Raw genomic sequence first — 20,946 nt, forward strand, 5'->3', positions numbered from 1 at the left:
TTTCAAACCTGGGAAACCAAAAGAAGAAACATTCATAATCTTCTTTAAGGTAATTACTTTTACTACTTTTATTTCTAAATGCAGTGTTTTCAAAATTGATCTTATTACTGAATCGACAAATTTATGGAATCAAGGTTTATTGATTGGATTGATGGTTGAATTATATTCTTGGTTTTACGATAATATGTTGGTCCAAAATTGACTCAAAAGGGTTTCCAATTTTTGGGTAAAAGGAAAATACTTTCTATTTTATAATTTGACTTGTACTATATTTTTAATTTCAAAAATTATTTTTGATAAGTTCTAAAATTATGTTTAGCTCTAAATTTGGGTATGATTTTTAACGAGTTTTTTGAATTTTTTTTAGTGAGTTTTAAAATAGGGATTATCTTATTTGATTTTAAAAGAATTTTAAATATATTTTAGAATTATGAATCTCTCCATAATTCTAAAAGGGTTGGTGCTATTAGAGCATAGTTAATAATAAAAAAATTTTAACTTCCAACTCTCAAATTTTCATGATCTTTCATAAATCAATTTAATAATTTAATGACTTAATTTATATCAATCTCAAAATTTTCTTATAAATGTAGTTTTAGATTTATTAAGAATAAATAAATTATTTTAATTTAATATTTAAAATTATTTTTAATTTTAACTATTAAGTTATTTTAATAATTATATGGTGGTGTTTGTTTTTTAGCTTAATAGAAAAAGCTAAAATATTTTGTTTTTTCTATTTAACTAAAAGTACTTTATTGATATTAACCAATATAATTAAAGTGAACTTGTTATCAATAAGTTTAATCTAATTATATTGGTTGATGTGAATGAATTACTTTAATTGAATAGAAAAAGTTAAATATTTTGGTTTTTTTTATTTAACCAAAAATCAAACACCATTAATCTATTTGATAACTTAATTAATTAAGTTATCAAATGAGTATATAAGTTATTAAATTAATAACTTTAGATTTCAACAAAGGTTAAAATTCTTGTTATGGGTTTTGAGGGATGTACAAAAGAGTGGACTGTAAAGAACTTGAAAAAGGGATATGTGATTGATTTTATTTATATTTTTATAGGATTTTTGTTCCGTACGAAAAAGTAATATAAGAGGAAAACAAATAAAATATTAATTTGATCCAAATGCTACCTATGCACCCATCAAGACTAAACCTTACCGAAATTATTTCTTTAATTTTTTTTTTCATAAAAGAATTAAAAATAAGGAATGGTGGGGAGGGGTATTGTGGGAACACAAAACCCTATCAGATAAGAAGTGGGTTGCAGGTTATTTTCTCTTCCTCGATCAGGGATTTACGATCTCGTTCTCCAACTCGCACCCAGTCGCTATAACCATACAGGTATCGCAATCTTTCTTCCTCCTCCTTCCTAAATCTCTTTCTTTTTTTCGCTCCCCTAACCCTACCCTACTTTTTGCAGGTTTTTTTCGTCTGTGGGCTACGCTTGCTTGTTCTTAATTTGATTCTGCAGTTCAAGGTTAATTAAATTTCTATCCATTGCTTATATTTTCCTCTTTCCTTTGAATTTTTGAATTTAGGTTTTCCTGAAACATTTCAGTTTCAAATTTGTGGTTTTTAACTTTTTACCCGAATATTAGTTTTCCCGTATGCAACCTCCGGGCTTTTATCTGCGACCTCCGATCTCCTACCTCCTGGAGATTTTTTTTTTTTTTTTAATTGTTGACCTCCGATCTCCTGGTTCAATTTTTTTTTTTTCAAAATTTGTTGTACGATGAATAAAATACTCATGTATCAATAGTATACTTGTTTAACAACAGGTGTGGGTGAGATGTACAACGGAATTGGGCTGCAAACCCCAAGGGGGTCGGGAACCAATGGATACATACAAACCAATAAGTTCTTTGTTAAACCAAAGAGTGGAAAGGTTGCCTATGATAGTGGCAAGGGATTTGAGGGTGACCAGGGTACTGCTGGGGTAACAAAGAAGCCCAACAGAGATATATTGGAACATGACAGGAAACGTCAGATTCAGCTCAAGCTCGTGGTGCTTGAAGATAAGCTCGTTGATCAGGGATACACTGATGCTGAAATCTCAGAGAAACTTGAGGAAGCCAGAAAAACTTTGGAAGCTGCTGCAGCGTCTGAGGCTGGTGGTGGTGCCTCTGCCATAGTTGCCTCTGACAAGAAGTAAGTAATTGATTCCTGTTGTATTAACTAGATATTATTCTTTTAGTAGTTCAAATTGTTATTGAAGTGCTCCAAGTAGTCATTTTAGAAGATGGTTTAATTCATTGTCTAAATTTTCGTAGTTTACAATGATACTTTGATGGTATTGTGAGTATTCTGAATCTAAGAATTTGTTTCTAGTTCTATTTCTTTTTATTTTACCTCTTGTGTTGTTATGTCATTGATGACTTTATTTGCTATGGTTGATTGAATCTATTGTGGACTTGATCTGTAATGTTAATCTTAAATGGACTAGCTCTTTGTGTGTCACAACACCATCCCCTCCTCTCCTTTTGGTTTTTGTTCAAGCTAGAAGCAGCTCTTGTAGGTTCAAGAAGATTTGGCAAGTTTGACCACCTTTGCTGGGTAGTTTTTGATGTTTTGACATTATCAGTATTTCACAATCGTTGCTGTTTATGTCTCATCTCTACATCCTTTTTGTCCTTTGTCTTAGTAAAAAAAGGGGAGAGGTTACTGGCTTACTTAAACCTTTGTTATGTTTTCTTTCTCTTTGAACCAAAAATGGTTACAATTGTTTTTTCACAGTTATTAGCTTAAGAAAACTCTAATCCAAACTCTATTGGTGTCTTTCTGTTGGAATTTTTAATTTTTAAGGCTCCCTTCCATCATATAGTATAGCTTGATGCAAAGTGTTTTGGTGAATAATAATGATGAATTTTATATTTTTGTGGGGAAATTTCTCAACTTTACAACCCAAAATTGAAGTAAAACATTCCCTTTTGCCACCAGTTCTTTGCTATTTTCCAATTATATTTTATTTGGTTTTTGGTATTTAAGAAAGGTGGAGCAAAGGATGGGCTTGCAATTGGGAAGGTTGAATGCAATTTTAATAATGAGGGCTTGGCTGGTAATCTTAAGAAAAAAAATTGCTCAGTGACGGGTTGGCTTGCAATCTTGATATTGGAAAGGCATATAACTATTCCAATTGGGAATTTCTATTGTTAGTTTTGGGAAAAATGTGTTTTGGATAAAATTTGTTGAGTAACATTACAAGATGAACTTTCCTTGAATCTTGAAACCTTTATATTAATTAATGGTTTATGCAGCCCATCAGTACCTATATATAGGCATTTTGAGCTTAAACAAATGAGTTTAGCCGATAAATCAAGCATGCCCTATTAAGCGAAATATGCTAATTATATACGGCGAGAGCCACGTGTAGCCAAGGTGAGTCATCAATGTCATTGCTTTTCTTATATTCAAATGCCCCATTACCCAAAATGGCATTCCAGAACCTTCTTAATGCTAATAAAGTAAATAAACAAACGCCAAGGCATGCTATTAAAGATTATGCAGATCAACAAATGTCTCACAAGCATTGGGGTGGAAGCCATTTTCAAGGAAACATCAACAACCTGCTACCCTTTTGGCTTACTCAAGATTATGCTTTCTCTGGTCTTATGATTGACAATGTGGCCTTTGTTATGGAATTGTAATGTCTCCATATTGGCCTTGATCATATATGCTGTGATCATAATTATATGCCTCACAATGCAATGGACTTGGTAGACTGATTACATGTTCCATTCTGGTTGGCTAAATATGATGAGCTGATGAGTGCAGTAGCACACTTGGGTTAAAACTACTGGATGCTGGGATTGATTCCAGAGAAGGAACAGGCATGAACACTGAAGAAATGGGCCCTTGAGGCCTGGCTCAAGCGGTAAAGGGATGGGGGAGGGTTTGTGGAAGGTTCCAGGTTCAAGTCCCAATAGGGACAAAATTTACCTATTAAAAAAAAAAAAAGAACACTGAAAAAATGGTTAGGTTATGGAGCTGGTAGATTTCTTCATTGTTCAGTGTTTTCTGCGGAGGCTGGGATTTATTTATTAGGCTTCTATGTACTTTTTTTCCTTTCTATTCTTAAATGGTTAGGCTTTTGGTTCTTTATTTTATTTTTCCAAATGGTTTTGAGGCATTGTCCTATGTGAAACTATATGAATGGTGTCTGCTTTCCTTGTGCTTTTTTATAGCTGTGCTTTTTTGTCCCGAGTTTGGTGAAAGTTGACAATTTTGATTGGTTTCGTCATTTTGTGCTTTGATTTAATGCACTTGATAGCTGTATGATTTATACTCTGTGATCATGGAAAGAAAATTGATGTTAATAATTGACTATGGTGGTTTCTTCAGGGTTTCGAATACACAGACTCATCAAATTGCTGCTAGAAAAGAGAAGCAGATGGAAACCTTGAGAGCTGCTCTTGGTATAAGCATGCCGGAAGTTGATGTACAAAAACAGGACAAAGTCCTTGATTCAGGCACTGAAGAGGTGGATGATGATAAACCAAGAAACACCCAAAAAGATGATGAAAATGATGAAAGCATGCACTATGAAAAAGATGAAGCTTTCCAAGATAGGGAGATCATGAGGGAAAGACAAACAACCAAACGCAAGCAGCAAGACAGCAAGAAGAGAAGAGATGGAGATGATCCTTCTGATACAGATAGTGGTGGAAAGCATGGAAAGGCTATTAAGAAAAGTTATATTAGGAGTGGCTCAGTTGATGATTCTGATGTTGACACTGAGAAGAATAAAAAAACTTTGAAGTCTGAGAAAAACAGAAGACATAAGAGTGGTGCCACTGATGATTCTGATTTTGACACTGACAGTGGTGGAAAACAGAAAAAAGGAATTAAGAAGTCTTTCAAGAGTAATTCAGTTGATTCTGATTTTGACACTGAGAAGAAGCAAAAAACTTCAAAATTTAAGAAAAGCAAAAGGCATGACAGTGATGATTCAGGTTCTGATGATGATTTTGATGTGCGGAGTTCCAAAAAGGAAGCTGAGAAGCATGTCAAAGCTCATAAAAGGCATGATTCAGATGATTCATATTCTGATGATGGTGTACCTATCAGTAAAACTCAAAAAGGGAAGCAGCATATGAAAGCAAGCAGACGGCATGATTCTGATGATGAATATGATACTGATAGTGAGAAGGAAAAGAGAAGAAACCAAGTGGAAAAACAGAGGAATCGGCTGAGTGGGAGCTGCAGCAGAACAGAGAGAAACAGTACTTATAAGGAGGATCACAAGAAGACTGACAAAAGACATGGGAGTGGTGGAAGGTATGTTGCTTATAGTGATTCAGATTCTGATAGAGCTAAAAGACACCAAAAGGAAAACATTGAGACCAATGAAAGGCATGGGAGTGGAGGAAGGTATGTTGCTTATAGTGATTCTGGCTCTGACAAAGCTAAAAAACACACAAAGGAAAGCATTGAGCAAAATAGGAAAAATAGAAAGCATGGTGTTGGCAGGGATGATTCTAGTGAAAAAAGAATAGGGAAGAGTAGAAGGCATGACAGTGATGAGGACAACTCTGATCGTGATGACAGGTATGATGGGAAAATTACTAAGCGCAAAGCAACAGAAAAGGACCCAGAGTCTTCCACTGATGATAGTGATGACAGTATCAGTGATGATTCTAAGGAGGAAAGCAGCGACAGTGATTCAGGCAGCAGTAGTAGTGATTACAAACATGAGAGAAAAGATACGAATAAGTCCATGAGGAAAAGCAAAAGTGGTGATGGAGCTGATGTGAACGCCAAAGGTGAGCGCGGTGCGTATGGAAGTGATCATAGAAGAAAGGAAAGAAGTGATCTCTACAATGATGATGATGGTGGATTGGGCGCATTGAAGAACTTAGAGAACAAACTGTACCAGTCGAGGGGAAATATTATGCATGGATCTGGCTATGGAAATCAAGAAATAACAAAAGGTAAAAGAAAGCTTGAAGATGGACAGGATGAGCAGCCAGAGTCAAAGTCTAGAAATCGAAATTCAGGGAAAGAGGTGATGCAGAAGAGGGAACATCGGAAGGAAACTAAAGTTGAATTTGAGTCAAATAGTAGACCAAACAAGAGTAAGGATGATCAGAAGAGAGAAGATTATTCAAGATTGACTCAATCTGGAGGAGGGAATTATCAGGATGATGTAAAAGATGGAGGCAGAATTCGAGGTAAAGATGATGAGCCATGGCATGGAAGTAGGAGGAATGACGGGGATCATGAAAACCATGGGGGAAAACGAAAGCATGGTAGGGATGAAGAGGAGGATAGAAGGAGAACACACAACAGAGATGAAGAAAAGAGACTTGAGTATAGAAGGCATGAAAAAGATGAGGAACAGAGGCAGCATGCAGGTAGAAGGCATGAAAAAGATGAGGAAGAGAGGCAGCATGCAGGTAGAAGGCACCGAAGTGAGGAGGAAGAAAGGCAGGCAAGCAGAAGGAATGAAAGTGATGAACGAATGTATTCATCAAAGAGAGGTAGGGATGATGATTCTCGATCCAGTAAGAGAAGAAGGTATGAGAGTGACAATAGCGATGACGATTTGGCAAGGCGTCGAAAATGAAACTGCTTGATCTTCAATCTGGAGGTATCCATGGTGAGTGGATCAGATGTGAACTTAATATGTTTTCTTTTCTAAGTCCTTGAAATTTGTCTAGATAAATATTTTGAGTGCCTCCTACAACTGTGTAGATCACCTTTTTAAGTCAAGTAGCAGCAGCAACAATTTAATATAGGTTGTTGGGGTTCTTGCCACTGCCCTGAATCAGGTTTCTGCATTAGGTTGAGCACTGTCAGCACTTGCTTATTATCCACCAATGACAATGTTTATCTAACCTATTGAATAATAGCGCAAGCATGTTACTTGCAGTAACAGTTGATGGCCATGTATTTTATAGGGAAGCAGCGTTCACTTTTTATTGTAGTGGGCTTAAGTGGTTAACATTGCTGGTGGAATTTTTATACCATGCATTCCATCAAACAATACTTTCTTCGCCTTGTGAATGCCATGTGATTACACCAACCTCTATAGTCTCTAGTAGGTTAGTGTTCTGGCTTTAATTTATTGCTATCATCCTCAATAAATGATGAAAGTCTTTCTGATAAGCATGAAAGTGTTGTGATTTTCAGTTAGAACATCTCCAATCTCCTGCTCTATCCTAATGCGGATTATCAAATCCATTGATCCATCATGATACTGATCTTTGTGATTTTTCTTTGGATGTTGCAGTTTTCTTAATTTGGTTGGAGTTGATTTATCTGTAACCATGTTAAAGCTGGCTAAAGCCGAACTGATGCAGTGTGAAGTTGGGAATGTATGAATGCGACTCTCTTCCGTACCTCCCTCTCCTCTCTGATTTCTGAAACCTGTTTGTAATACGAGTTAACATATCTTGCCGTTTAATGTTTCAATGGATTGATTGCTATGTAGATTAATTGTTTTCATTTGGTCCTTGCTTTGTGACTCTTATAAAATGATAGGGAAACTCCTTTTAGTCTGGCCTGTTTAAATGGATTATGCCATCATATTCAGCCATCCTACATGTCAGGCAACACAGGAGTGCCTTTTCCTGGGGCCAACTGTGACTTTTTGTTGAAACAATTTTGGTTAATATACCGTTCTACTTACTTGCCAGTTTTGGCAGGTACAGCAAGCACGACCTGCTCCAAATGACCCTCCCCTTGAACTTATATAGGAAGCGGGAAGTAATATTATGGTGACAATCCACTGCTGGTATACTTTGTGATTGGTTTTCTTGTTCTGGCCAGCAAACATCTTGTCATTTCTTTTTTGTATTATTATTATTATTATTTAAATCATAGTATCTCAGGACTTGTAAAATTCACTTAAAAATACACAGTATCTTAGGACTAGTGAAATTCACTTAACAATACACAGAATGTGAATTGTAAATCAATATATAAACCAAATATGTGGTACCACCCGAAAGTGAACTCGCATAGCTTCTCATGGCACTCCTTTGATGCACAGCTTCATCAAATAACTTGTGGGGAAAAGGCACATCCTTTGCGAGACAAAGGACTTGTCATGGCTATAGGCCATCTTCATTTAGTGAAGTAAAAGTCATCTGTGAATACATACATAAAGGTTACGAAATGATGAAAAACCCTGGAAATTTCAAGAGCATAATATAAGTGGGGTGAAGTTACTGTGATGCAGTCTCCTCTGAAGGGTATATTTTTCTTAGAGATAAAAAATACATTTTCATCTATTTCCATTATGAGGACAAGAACTGACCTGCAACATTTACTATTATCTCTTATTCATAGAACCTTCAACAATCCTATTGGGAGATACCATACCATAGTATCTAGGACAACACTCTATGTCCAATCATTACTAATCAGTAAAAGTATGTCCAGTGTATAGATACTTGCCTATCCTAATATATGTTCTCAGCATTTGATTGAAATGGTAATACATTGAGAAATGAGAGGACATGATATTACATAAGGTCATGTTTGGAATGCTGGAATAAAGAAGAGGAATGATAAATCAATTCTATTTCTTATTCATTCATGTGTTTGTTACGGAAACCAAATCCCACTTTATCTAGGACTTTGATTTTTCTTTTCTACATGATTATGATTTCCCTCCATTCCTGTCCTATTCCCACATACCAAATGCACCCTAATGAGCTATAGCATATTCATCGCCTATTCTTTGTGTGGTAGTGTATGGTAAGCCTGATTGGGCCAGAATTCATGCTGCAACATCCATTGTAAATTTAGAAAAACAAACAAGGAGAATGAAACAAAAACTGCCATGACATCAAGCAACTCACTTGACCATGCAGGTATCACCAACCGCATTCAGGAAGAAAATTCACATTTCTGTTGAACCCAATTGTCATAGTCTCGTATTAATTGCTGCAAAAGCAATGGAACTAGCCTATCCAGTAGCGCTTGCATCACTCTGTATGTCACCATATTTTTCACTGTTTAGATTTGAAAAAACAATGTAGTAGAACAAACTGAGCATAAGGATGACAAAGTCCCTGGACTGAATCCATGTGCAATGACCTAATTTTGAATGTATGGGTGTAACACCATACATTTAAAAATAATCATAGAAGAAAAATAAATCAATAAATAAATACATGACAGCATAAATATCATTTTTTTGAATTTAACATACCAGACAAAGATAAAAAGAGGGAAGACAGAGAGAGATAGAAGAGACAAAGCAAAATAAAATAACAAAATTAAAATTACATTAAAAATTTTAAGTAGGTATCTAATTCTCTTTTGGTGTACGTGATTCCATGGGTGATTTTCAAATGGGTGTTGATGAAAAGGAAATATTCACCAGGGAGACTTTAGAGAGGAGCTTGAATGCTGCATTTCTTGTGTTGGTTCCGAAAACAGTTGGAGCAGGGGATATTAAAGACTTTAAACCCATCGGTTTAGCTGGCAGGCTGTATACGCTACTGGCTAAGATCTTACTTAGCTAACAGGCTCAAAAAAGTTAGTATAAAATATTTTTGTGAAAGTGAGACGATTTTTAGATGCCGTCCTCACCAATGAGGCCATTGAGTCCAGAGTAAAAAGTTCCAAGGCCAAAAGCGATTCATAAATTGGATATAAATGTATATGATTATGTTAATTCGGTTAGGGAACTGCTACAGCCAATTTTTTATGGAACCTTCATTCCTCACAAAGATTGCCCACAATCAGACTTACATTCAAAGTTTCAGCCTATAAACCTATTCCCATTTAACCCGACCCTCAACAATCTCAAACCAAGGGAAATTTTTTTAAGTTATCTTGATTTGAGACACCAATCTCACCAGAATTCTAAAGATAGATAGGCAGTAGGTAGGGAGTAGTACTAAGCAAGTGGAATCAAAGAAGTACAAGATGGAAAATGAATAGATGCCATCCTCAAAAGGAAGTCCTGATAATACTGAGCATTAAGTTTCCATGGATATTGATTTGAGCCCTTGACCACACTGCTGGAACCCCTCTCCTTACTGTGTTAACCTTTAGTATTCTTAATCACTTGATCCCATAGGGACCAATTTCCTCTAGGGAACCACCATAACCATTTGCTAATGGAAGCCTTCTCCACATCCAACAAATCCAGCAAGTCTGCCCAATCTTTTGCTTCTTCTCCCACTGAAATTCTTCCAGGCGAGTGAGTACTAGTGAGAGATTGTTTTTAGTAAGCGCAATGAGTCAAGAGCATCTTTACTTCATGCCAATTCCCTTCCTTATTTGATTTTATTTTAGGATGCAACTTGGCTCAGATTTCTCTTTCACGGCTTGAAGCTGGATAGCTTGAAGTTTAAGAGCTATTGGAATTCCCTTTCTCAAGAGAGCTATCAGGCCTCTTCAACTAGACTAGAATAAAAAACTGCTGACTCGCATCCCCTTAATCTGAAACTCTCATAAGAAGAATTTAAAGTCGTGGAATGGATCGAAGTTCTCTTAGCCATTACATTAGGGTGACTCGATGACATGCTAGGTACAGACAATGGCATTGAATGCAAAGGCACTTTCTGGATAGACTAGGGTGTTTTGGATCCAATACCATGCCTCCTTCCCTATTGAATGGAGTTGCCCTATTGTTAACATTTTCTGAAAGAAGTCCTTCAACAAATCTACCAAGGAAGGAGTTAATTGCTTTCTAAGAAGGACTTTGCTTACCCCCTTTAGTATAATAGTAGTAGTAGTCTAGGAGATGGAAGATATGATTGGCTAAAGTACCATGAATTTCAACTGTAGGTAAAGTAGAAAATTGTTTATGTTGAGTAGAGTCCCAATTCTATACCTCATTCAAAATTTAGCCTATAAACCTATTCCTGTTCAAGTAGGTGGTCTCTCCAACCATTGTCAATCTTAAACCACATGAAACATTCTTAAGTTTTCTTGATTTAAGAGGCCAACCTCACCAGAAAACTAAAGATAAATAGAAAGTAGGTAGGCATTTGTGCTAAGCACGTGGAGTCAAAGTAACCTTACCCTCTAAAAGCAAGTAGACATTCTTCCATCCATTTAGTTGTTTGGAGATCTTCTCCACAACTGGACCCCAAGAATGAGAGACTCTAGTATTACGGTGTTACCTCTCAGTTTGCAGCCTGAACAGGGAGAGGGACAAATTGCTACCCCAGAAAAGAGGCTAATCTTCTAACATGATGGTGGATCAATATTGATGCGCACTGACATGTTTTTATCTATGTTTCTTAAGGTCAAACACCAAAAAAGTTCACAAATGAGCTTAATATTGTTCACTCTTTATCTATTGTATAGAAAAAAATGGTGTCAACTGTAAACTACAAAATTAGAGGTTGTCACTCTATCCTTCCCAGCCTCAAAGGCCCCACAACAAGACCACTTTCTTCAGCCCTTGAGATCATCCTAGTGAGCAGATCTATCATAATAACGAACAAGAATGGGGAAAGAGGATCACCCTGGTGAATTTCATTGGAAGCTCCAAGCCTACCTTTGCCATTCTCATTAACTAGTACTGCAACACTAATGGGCTAAATGCACCCCTTCCCTTTTAAAGAAGATCTGATCAAGAAAACCTCAGTCTACATAACTGCAGCCATTTGGAAGGCCACCCTCTCCCTTTTTTAACCTTTTTGCTGCTGATGGATTTGTGCTGTGCATCTAGAACCTAGCACTTTGGCTGGTTAAATACATAAGTCAACAGATATCAAAATTCATCATCGAGCAACTATCAGCAAATAGATCCCTAAGTAGACAAACTGTTGTTTAACTTTAGTCATTGCATTACTTACAGATTTCCAGGGCCCTCAACAGCAGATATCGGCAGCAAAGTAAATGGCTTAGTGTAGATCTGCACATTGTGGTTACATGATTGAATTGCTAGTAATAATTGTCAAAACTATTGAAAGCTTAAACAAGCTCATGAAGATACATAACGAGAGGACAGCAAAAGTCTAAAATAAACAAATTGTTTCACTTGGAAGAAAAGGGTAACTTTTCCTTATATAAAATCTTTTTGGTATCTCATGCCCACAAATTCTCAATTTTCCTTGTACTTGTCATAACTATAAAGATGATATGTGTGCTATTCCTCTTTGGACATTTTTTCAATTTCGAGAGTATTTTAGCCCTTTTAACCAAATATCTCATTATTTTATCCCTTTTAATCAAATAACCCTATAAAAATTGGATCTATTTAAAAAAAAAAAGAAAAAAAAAAAGAGAGAAATATAAGTCATCCAACTTCCTTTTATCTTCATCGTCTAGGAATAGGAAATAAAAAAGTCTCGCTTAAGTATGAGAATTTCCCAAATTTGATAGGATCTCATATCTAAGAAAGCTAAGGACTTTCCAAGCTACATTTAACTAAACATGATAATCTTATACTTGGATATAAATATCTATTTCTTAAGATTTCAATGACCCAAAATTCATCCATTACCATCATATCTTTCAGAGTATTAGATTTTTATCCTTTCATGTTCCCATACCTGCTTTTTGGAGCAAGATTCTAAACTTTTATTTGGATGGTAGAACTTAGATGAGCATAGAAGCGGATATATTACTGGTTTTGAAACATAACATCACAATGCGCTACACTAGGGTCTAAGATATCAATTTTCTATATCATTCAATTGGTCAAAACCATATAACAAATTAATTTTTGAGTGTATACAAATTCTAATGTGGATTTCCATCATTTCAAGAATAAACTTCCTCAAGCAATCTAGCTATTGATAGAGGAATAATGACATGTGAAACCATATCGTGTCATTTACAAACCATTGCATTAAGGTGGCCCTATATTAGTTTACATGTTTCAGTAGTGTTAATGTTATTTTAATCATCTCTCTCTGTGTAAGGGCTTTTACTGAAATTAAAGCATCAAAATAATATTCATCCTGGAAGGATGCCGCCTTGAAAAGGCCACAACCTACAAGTGCTTAAAAATAAATTTTAAAAATATAAAGGATGATATAAACAACCTCAAGAGCGAGATTCAACTCCACGTCAATATCCAAAAATGGCTCAGAATTATTTGTGTCCCATGTAATTTGATTTCTCATGGATGCTGCAAGTGGAAAGCAAAAATCAAGTAAAAATCTTTTGCATAACTCACCTATTGCTTGAGAATAAAAATAAATACCATATAGCACATAGAATGGGTTCATAGGTAGAAACTAAATGGTGAAACTCCAATGGATATGGCTCCAAAGATAGAAAGGGCTTCCCATTTCAGTGGGAAAGCTATCCACCTTGCCATAGGTACTATGGCATCTCAGTCAATCCCTTGTAAATAATATGCAAATTTTAACTTGTTGACTGAGAATTTGAGGTTACCAACAGTTCAAATGTTGTCGAACAGATTTGAAGGTGTCTATTTTCTTCAGACACTCCAATATAAAAAACGGTTTATCCCTACATCAGTAGAACTGAAGCTAACTAAAAATTTCCTTTTCCATACATCAAATTTCACTCACCAAATAGAAATCTGTGCCTTGTTTAGTTAATAAGCAGCAACCAAGAGTAGTTAGGATTTCCAGAAGATGTCATTTGCTTGATAAGAAATAAAATAGAATATTGAAAATTCAAGTGGTTGAAACTGAAGCAGCTAGTTTTGAAGTAAAGAAAAGCAGCAACTGCAGTGGAAGAGTTAGAGCTGAAAAGAGGATTCTTCATCCAAGTAGATCTGAAAATATACCTGAAAAATGCTTATTTTGGCGTTCCATGATTTCGGAACCCTCAAACTGCAAGGCACAATGGAAACGGATAAATATGAACAGAGACCCTTTTAGAAGGATCATTTGTTATATGCTATGATGCAAGTACTTAACAGACACACACAAATATAAAGAAAGAGAAAAAGGTGCAATTGTTTAGTCTAAAACATGAAAATGTGAACAATGCTGAATGTCAGAAACAGTAAGAGGATTGAAGAAACTCTAAACTTTGCATGGATCATCAATTTCATCAATTGTTTATACTTCTGTTACTGCCTACTTTTTTAAAACTTTGCAGATAGGGCCTCACCGTGCATGATAACATTTCAACTGTACAAACTTCACTTGTTGAGGTAACTCGTAAGTCAACCACAGGAACCACTTCAAAGTTCAGAAGTTGAATTCTTGGCAGGGTGCACCTGTAAGGAATGCTAGTCAAAAAACAACAATAATTTATTTATGTATTTTGTTTCTTTCTTTATGTATTTTGAGAAGAAAGAAATAATATTATACCAGAAAAAGGAAGTAAAAGAAAGGAAGAGAGATTCTTCAAGCAAGAGCATAAAATGCAACCCAAGCTCACTGATAGAGCAATAGACTGCTGTACTAATTGTCAAACCTCCATGGTCCTCTTCTTCCCCAAGAAGTAGATTAAAGAAACAAAAACTGAAATTCCTACTAGAATATCACCACCATATTTGTGTCTATGGATGTAAACAAGAAGAGAGGTAAAGGACCTGTATAAGTCCGAACCAAGAGACTGAAAACTTTTCAAGGCTTTTGCATTCAAGATTGCTTCAACACCAGATGGGTCACTCAAAAATTCCCGTATGTGAAAGGTCTTGCCCCCTGAACCCACATCATAATTTGGCAACCCAATTCTTTCCTTCCTTGTGGCAAATAAATAAGCTTTCTTTTGCTTTGAATCCGACAAATTGGCTTTATGTACCTTGATGACTTGTATTCTCCTCCTGAAAAAATGTTTGATTTAACACACCCCAACAAACCAAAAATGAAGCACAAACAGAATAAGGTAATTAGAACAGCAAGCAGCTCTGGAAGCTTAAGGTTAGCAAGAAACTTACAAATTAAAGCAAATTAAAACCAAATATGGCAAAAATTAAAACCCCATATGCAAAACAACTCCCCTGATGTCAAGCACTTTCTTCTACTAATACAATTTCTATACAGAGTAAGACAAGGAACAATAAATGAATACAGAAAGGAAGCAACCTGGTGAGCTTGGGAAGAGCAAAAGATAGAAATGCAGGCCCAGTCGTAGCAGTAGCTTCCATCTTCACCCTACATTTATACAGAGATTATCACTCCCTGAACCTACATTCCAACAACACCAAGTCTGATTTGTTCATTTTATTTATTTGTACAAGAAGTATTGATGAAAAACAGTATGATTAGTAAGCAAACAAATCAACCAGACTATTCCAGAAAAAATAAAAACTCCGAGATAATTTTCAATAGATAAATACTATGAGTGTCTGAAAATTGAATTTACCGAATTTCCGCAAGCGTCCTGGAGATTGAAACAGAAGCAGAGAGAGCTGCCTACTGCCGGTAGCGCCGCTCTTCTGCCTCAAACCATGGAAAATGGCAAGCTTTTCCGGTGACAAAACCACCGGCCATCGGGTAATGATCAGATCAACTGTACATATGCCAAATATAAATAAATAAAAAATAAAAATAGAAAAAATCTCCGGTATGTTATCCGCCTTCAAGGAGGATTTTATAGCCAGATGGCCTTTTCTAGGCAAAACATCAAACTTCTATGGTCTCTTTTCCGCCACATCGGATGGTGCTCCGGTTATATTAGATGGTGTTTGGATATCCACTTTCAGAGACTGGATTCTGGAAAAAATTTCATTCTACGAAAATCTCATTTTTATTTCCCTCTAGCCTTCCAAGTTCCAACCACATTGATATAATTTTTTTTTTTTTCCAAATTACAAGCTGATGCTTGAAAAAATTCGCCATGTTTTTATGTTTAGAATAAGAAGAATATGTCAAAAAAAAAAAATATTAATTTTAATAATTCTAAAAAACTCCAATTATTTTTTCATTTTACTCTGTAATATAAAAAAATAAAATAAAAATGCATAGTAAAATCTAAACCGTGGAATAAAAATATAAATACATAAAATCAGATCTTTTTATTTTTTATTTTCTAACCCAGGAACCAATCAGATCTTTTTAATTTTTTTTTTCTAACCCAGGAACCTTCCAGGTTCAAAATCTTAAGACTCCTCGAGATCAAACTCTCGAAATACTAACCATCCCATAACAATCAATATTGAGTAAATTCATTAATAAATATGGATTTAATATTGTAATAAAAATAATCTTATTGCTTAATACTTATATATTTTTTATTTGGACCGAATCTTATTTCTTTATACATTTATCCCTACAAATAATCTGAATTTAAAATTAAGTATGAAAACCACTCGGAGCATTTTCCTATTTTATCAGATTTTGCTAAAAGATTTGGAGACGATGAATGGTGGGAAAATTGTTCTTTGAGACATGTGAAATGAATGATCAATCATATGACCAGAACCACAAGACCCCATCTGTAAGCATTTCACCTACTCTGCTCTTCCCATCTGATTTTCAACCTTTCTGGATCACCCTGAGCTTAGCGCTCCGGCTCCGACGATTCAATCTCTCTTCCTCTTCAGATGGTGTGATCGGTCTTTTTGTGAGGATTGTTCCATTCCACCCTTGTACCATCTGTTTAATCCATGCTTCTTTTTCATCATTGTCATTTCTGATGTTTCTCAAATCTTTCCCACCCCCTTCTCCACTCTCATCTTCCCCGTTGCTGTTGATGATGTCCAGAAAAGTCTGTTTCACAATCCTGTCCTCCAAACTGTGGAAGGAAATGACAGCAAGTCTGCCCCCAGGGGTGAGGCAATCGAAACAAGCATAGAGGGAATCCTCCAGCGTCTTGAGTTCATCATTAACAGCTATCCTCAAAGCTTGAAACGCCCGGGTTGCAGTCTTTATCCACCCTTGTCTCCCACCTGTTGCAATTAAGTTATACATCAAGCAAGGATATACAGTGTTACAAAGCTCCAAGGCTCCCTAGAATGGTAAAGCAAAATATTTGGGAACAGTATCATGGTAACAGGTGGATACATTGGTTGTGCATGAGAAAGGTAACTTCGCTTTAAAAGGAGAAAGGAAAATCAAAGCCAAGACAAAGCTACATAAACAATAGAGAGGAAACCCACCTCTTGTTCTGGGTGTTGTCTTGCGAATAAGATCCACCAATTCACCAGTAGAATGCAACCCACCGAACAGACGGGCCTTAACAATCTTGTTCTGAAGAGAGCGCCAGTTGCTTTCCTCCCCATACTCCCTCAGGATTCGCCCGACTTCAGTATCAGGCCAAGAATTCAATATGTCTTCTGCTGTCAGACTTGCCTGTCACAGGCCTGTTTGAATCAGTTAAATGAGAGAAATTTAATGAAGATTCTGAAGCAAGCAAAAGTGAGGGCTCACATACAATGACATAGGACTTCAATAACTGACTATGTTAAGAGACTTCTAGATTGGAATCATTGACTTGACCCTTATAAACAAATAAATAAATGAGAGAACATATAGGGATAGAATTAACGAGTATGTTATCTATCAAAGAGGGGGACACTGAAACCACCCCATATAAGTGAGCACTATTATTCTCCTTAATGGGAGCGTTTATCTGCAGTGAGCATGACATGCTTTTCCTTTGGTCCCTGAGCTGGAACTTCTCACCCTTCCTTAAAAGTCCTTTTTTGCTGAATAACATTTGTTTTTTTGGGTGGTTTCTGATCAAAAAACCAAATTGTCTCAAAGACAATGAGTTCACTGTTTAAATTTGGTGCCTGATATTCTACCCTAAGTTGGGATAGGAGGATCCTGCCTAACGAACCGTCTTACAGAAAATCAAGCCTAAAGCTAGACAACAAAAACAATTACTCTTTGCTATCTCTTTCTAATCAACATTAATTACTTCCCCAACTGTGCCTTAAGTATTGATGAGATTAATTACCATATATTCAGTGTTAGTTCTACTCAGATCATTTTTTAACTTTTTTCTATTCTAAAGCACCTCTCCACAATTCTAACATAGAATTTATCCTTACTTCAGTTTCATCTATTAGAGTAATATCATTAACATATAGCATCGCCCTTGAACCTCTTCTAGCATGGATCCACTCAATTTGTAGACCTAAAAATAAGAAACGAAAAAAAAAGAAAAAAAAAACTATGCTATTTGTTCCAAAGTTGACTTTACAGTCCACCTATGTCAAAAGTACCCTAGCCGACAAACTCCTTGCTTGTAAAGCATTTTACTTCTAAAACTTGCCATATTAAATCTCTAGGAACTTAACAAATGGTTGGTGATGATGATCACATGGTATGCCCAACAATCCTTCACAACCCTTTTACCACTTAAGGGCACCACATGCAGAGCTTTCTTCTTCTATTAATCTTTTATTAGCCATTGTGGCCCAAAGACAGCTTCCACAGTTTCATATTTAAGTGTTTCCTCAAGAACACACAGTTGTTCACAAAATGATTCATGAATCTGATAACAAAATAATTTATGTGACTTTAGATATCTCCTTTATTTATTTATTTATTTTTAAATTAGAAATAATAAAATCATAGAGATGAATTAGTAAGTATTATCTTTCTTATTCCTATAAATAGGTGCTAAAAAAATTTCCGCTGTTTTCTTTGTTTTGATAGACAAAGAGAGTATGTTGACAAGAACCAATGTAAAAGAGGGTGCACACCCCTAGGACACTGGTAAAAGGCCAGAAAGAAACAATAAAATATTAGCAGGAGTTGGAACTGCCATATTAACAATGAAATTAAACAAAGAGAAATGTCAATACCAAAACTACCTCTAGACAAAAGAAAAAGAGAATGAGTAAAAACATCTTTTCAAGATGAACTGAACACAACATTCCCAAGCTTGGCTAGATGACAGATGACTAGGTGCATGCCTAGGTGTCAGATCATAGATGTGAACAAAAGTGAATTATTTTTTTTCTTATTAGAACACAAGTGAATTATTAAATGTGCAGCTTCATTGATCTCAAATCCTAATTTAAGATTGAAGTTTTTATCCAACAAAACTGGTTAGACATGGATACTTATCAGTTTGACACATCCATGTAATAGAGTGATACACTAAAAAGGGATCCTATGGAAAGTCTAGGGGAGCAAGTGCTCCCCCTTTGAAATTTGAAAGGGTTTAAATGCTTATCACTAGGCTAGATGAAGGAGATGTATACCCTTTTTGTGCCTCTCCCCCCAACTAAACTAATTTTCTGGCTCCACCACTAGTCCTCTCTTCCATTGTTGCATACTCCTGTTGTGAGTCTGTGAACAGGTATGTTACACATTTGTCTTATCATCCTCAATGTAGGTAGTTGACACATTTTAAAATGACCACGTGAGTGATGTGACAAAGATTAGAAGTTTATGGTTCCCTCATCACAGATTGAGTAGTTAATCAATATTATTGGATAAATTTGGGAGAAGTTTCCTATGATTTTTGTTTTTGTATAAATTTCATACAAATCCTTTTCAATACTACATTAAAATTTATTAATAAAGAAAAATTCAGCCCAAGAAACTGTAATACCTGTCAGCATACCAATAAATGCCATGCATAGTTAATTTCAAAAATCATGAAAATATTGAAATTGTTGAAATAAACACAACTTAAAGCTCTATTGTTTGACCAAAAACAAGCAAAACCAGATGTTAGTAAGTTGCTAAGTTGTGTTCTCACACAATGATCATTTGACCCACATAATTGAAATTAACTTTTCCAATGAAATTCAATAAAGTAAAATAGTAGCATATTTGCTCAAAAAGGATAAACAGAGTAAATCATTCACTAATAAAAACTCTAGAACGGCCAACAGCTCTTACTTGAGGATCCATTCGCATATCAAGAGGTCCATTAGCAAGCACACTGAACCCTCTTTCAGCATTATTCACCTGTGCAAAACCAAAGTCAGGAGCTAAAAAAAGGGCCACTATCACCCAATGCTAATTCAGAAACTAGACAGTCCAAATGAGCGAAGCTGAAGCAAGTGGACACTAATTGAAAAGGAACCTCTCCTGCCTAATTAATGCAACTATATGGGGATTTTCCAATGCATTCCTATTGAATTCCCATCCTCCCCCCCACATCCTGAAAAAAGGAGGGAGGGGTATTCTTCCAAAGGATATAATGGCCACAAGCTTGACAAAGCAGCAATAAAATTGGCTTAGAAAGCAAACCTGCATGGATGACATTCCCAAGTCCATTAAGATCCCATCAACCCCAGAACTTAAGAGTTCCTCATCAACCTCTCTAAGCACGGATTTGATATTTTTGAAATTCCTCATAAAGGTATGTGCTTTCAAGTGAGAAGAATCGCCACACAGAGAACGGATCCGAGCTTGAGCCTTTTCATGTGCTATAGGATCAACATCCATTCCAACATATAGTTCCAATTCAGGATGAGCCTGAATAATCTGTTGTTTAATTTTATTTTATTAAAAAAAAAACTAAAACCCATATCAGAAAGCTATGAAAATTCTAAAGACAATGCGAAGATCAGAACTCCTTCCATTCTATGATAGTTGTTATGGCCAGAAACAAATACTCACAGCGGAAGAATGCCCAGCAGCACCTAGGGTACAGTCGACGAAGGAACGCAGCGGGGATGAAGAAGAAGACGAAGAAAAAGAGGAGAAGACCTCGAGAACTTCACCAAGCATAACTGGGACATGGGTGGCAGTGCCTCCGTAGACCATAGCTTGCTCCTTATCAAACTCTCTATCGGAACGGGTCCTCTTCTTCAACTTCTCTGCCAGTGATTCTGGCTTGGCAGTAACAATCCCACCCTTACCATTGCGCTGCTTCTTCTTCTTCTTGTTAATTTTAGTGATGGTGGTAGCATTTCTGAGAAAAAGTGAGGAGTGGGTGGGGTTTCCACAGAGAATACGAGTCCAGTGGAAATGGAATTTGGGTGGTGATGATAATGAGGCCAACAAACTCAACTTGGGTGCTGCCATTTAACGTTGCAATTTCTGAATTTGAGAGACAACCACAAACTCCTCCCCTTTCGCCGGATAGGGTTCTGGCCGCCTCCCTTGGGTTTTACCTTCTAACCTGAGTTCACACCCAAAGCCTTGGTGGCAAAAAATGGAAAAAA

The 20,946-nt window shown here is 36.1% G+C and overlaps 3 protein-coding genes across 8 annotated transcripts; 1 reads left to right on the forward strand and 2 right to left on the reverse strand.

Annotated features, from left to right (window-relative positions):
- Positions 1-1,265: 1,265 nt before the first annotated feature.
- Positions 1,266-7,535, forward strand: LOC117913572 (protein starmaker). Of its 3 annotated transcripts, none has more exons than XR_004651113.1 (6): positions 1,266-1,367; positions 1,447-1,503; positions 1,805-2,174; positions 4,365-6,621; positions 6,923-7,066; positions 7,255-7,535. XR_004651113.1 is itself a non-coding variant. In XM_034828572.1 (6 exons), the coding sequence occupies exons 3-5, from the start codon at positions 1,816-1,818 to the stop codon at positions 6,586-6,588; spliced, it is 2,547 nt and encodes an 848-aa protein (XP_034684463.1). In that variant the 5' UTR covers positions 1,266-1,367; positions 1,447-1,503; positions 1,805-1,815; the 3' UTR covers positions 6,589-6,621; positions 7,255-7,535. The 3 variants fall into 3 exon arrangements, 2 of the variants coding, with proteins under 2 accessions (XP_034684463.1, XP_034684462.1); XM_034828572.1 differs by lacking the exon at positions 6,923-7,066 and having other exon boundaries at positions 4,365-4,537; positions 4,574-6,621; XM_034828571.1 differs by lacking the exon at positions 6,923-7,066 and having other exon boundaries at positions 1,351-1,369; positions 1,448-1,503.
- Positions 7,536-7,807: 272 nt separating this feature from the next.
- Positions 7,808-15,611, reverse strand: LOC117913573. 4 transcript variants are annotated; one of them, XM_034828574.1, is made up of 9 exons: positions 15,234-15,608; positions 14,954-15,022; positions 14,458-14,691; positions 14,031-14,139; positions 13,702-13,747; positions 12,986-13,071; positions 11,792-11,850; positions 8,831-8,961; positions 7,808-8,113 (listed from the first exon to the last, which is right to left on the reverse strand). In XM_034828574.1, exons 2-8 carry the CDS (start codon positions 15,013-15,015, stop codon positions 8,859-8,861), a joined length of 699 nt encoding a protein of 232 aa, XP_034684465.1. In that variant the 5' UTR covers positions 15,016-15,022; positions 15,234-15,608; the 3' UTR covers positions 7,808-8,113; positions 8,831-8,858. The 4 variants fall into 4 exon arrangements, with proteins under 4 accessions (XP_034684465.1, XP_034684464.1, XP_034684466.1 ...); XM_034828573.1 differs by having other exon boundaries at positions 14,954-15,055; XM_034828575.1 differs by lacking the exon at positions 7,808-8,113 and having other exon boundaries at positions 8,837-8,983; positions 14,954-15,055; positions 15,234-15,611.
- Positions 15,612-16,056: 445 nt separating this feature from the next.
- LOC117911974 (ribosomal RNA small subunit methyltransferase H) lies at positions 16,057-20,915 on the reverse strand. The gene is made up of 5 exons (XM_034826373.1): positions 20,399-20,915; positions 20,027-20,263; positions 19,673-19,741; positions 16,969-17,161; positions 16,057-16,758 (listed from the first exon to the last, which is right to left on the reverse strand). Exons 1-5 carry the CDS (start codon positions 20,804-20,806, stop codon positions 16,346-16,348), a joined length of 1,320 nt encoding a protein of 439 aa, XP_034682264.1. The 5' UTR covers positions 20,807-20,915; the 3' UTR covers positions 16,057-16,345.
- Positions 20,916-20,946: the final 31 nt, after the last annotated feature.

This window comes from Vitis riparia, chromosome 4 (genome assembly GCF_004353265.1).
Source record: "Vitis riparia cultivar Riparia Gloire de Montpellier isolate 1030 chromosome 4, EGFV_Vit.rip_1.0, whole genome shotgun sequence".
Classification (NCBI taxonomy): Eukaryota; Viridiplantae; Streptophyta; class Magnoliopsida; order Vitales; family Vitaceae; genus Vitis; species Vitis riparia.

What these genes read in the sequence shown, in the direction of transcription:
- LOC117913572 (XM_034828571.1), top strand. Translation starts at nt 1,816, where the DNA reads ATGTACAACGGAATTGGGCTGCAAACCCCAAGGGGGTCGGGAACCAAT. An exon ending in ATAGTTGCCTCTGACAAGAA is followed by an intron (nt 2,175 to 4,364) that starts GTAAGTAATTGA and finishes TGGTTTCTTCAG; the next exon opens with GGTTTCGAATACACAGACTC.
- LOC117913573 (XM_034828574.1), bottom strand. Translation starts at nt 15,015, where the DNA reads ATGGAAGCTACTGCTACGACTGGGCCTGCATTTCTATCTTTTGCTCTT. An exon ending in TTGAAATGTTATCATGCACG is followed by an intron (nt 13,748 to 14,030) that starts GTGAGGCCCTAT and finishes TGTGCCTTGCAG; the next exon opens with TTTGAGGGTTCCGAAATCAT. An exon ending in AGTTGAATCTCGCTCTTGAG is followed by an intron (nt 11,851 to 12,985) that starts GTTGTTTATATC and finishes CACAATGTGCAG; the next exon opens with ATCTACACTAAGCCATTTAC.
- LOC117911974 (XM_034826373.1), bottom strand. Translation starts at nt 20,806, where the DNA reads ATGGCAGCACCCAAGTTGAGTTTGTTGGCCTCATTATCATCACCACCC. An exon ending in CTGCTGGGCATTCTTCCGCT is followed by an intron (nt 20,264 to 20,398) that starts GTGAGTATTTGT and finishes ATTAAACAACAG; the next exon opens with ATTATTCAGGCTCATCCTGA. An exon ending in GACAACACCCAGAACAAGAG is followed by an intron (nt 16,759 to 16,968) that starts GTGGGTTTCCTC and finishes TAATTGCAACAG; the next exon opens with GTGGGAGACAAGGGTGGATA.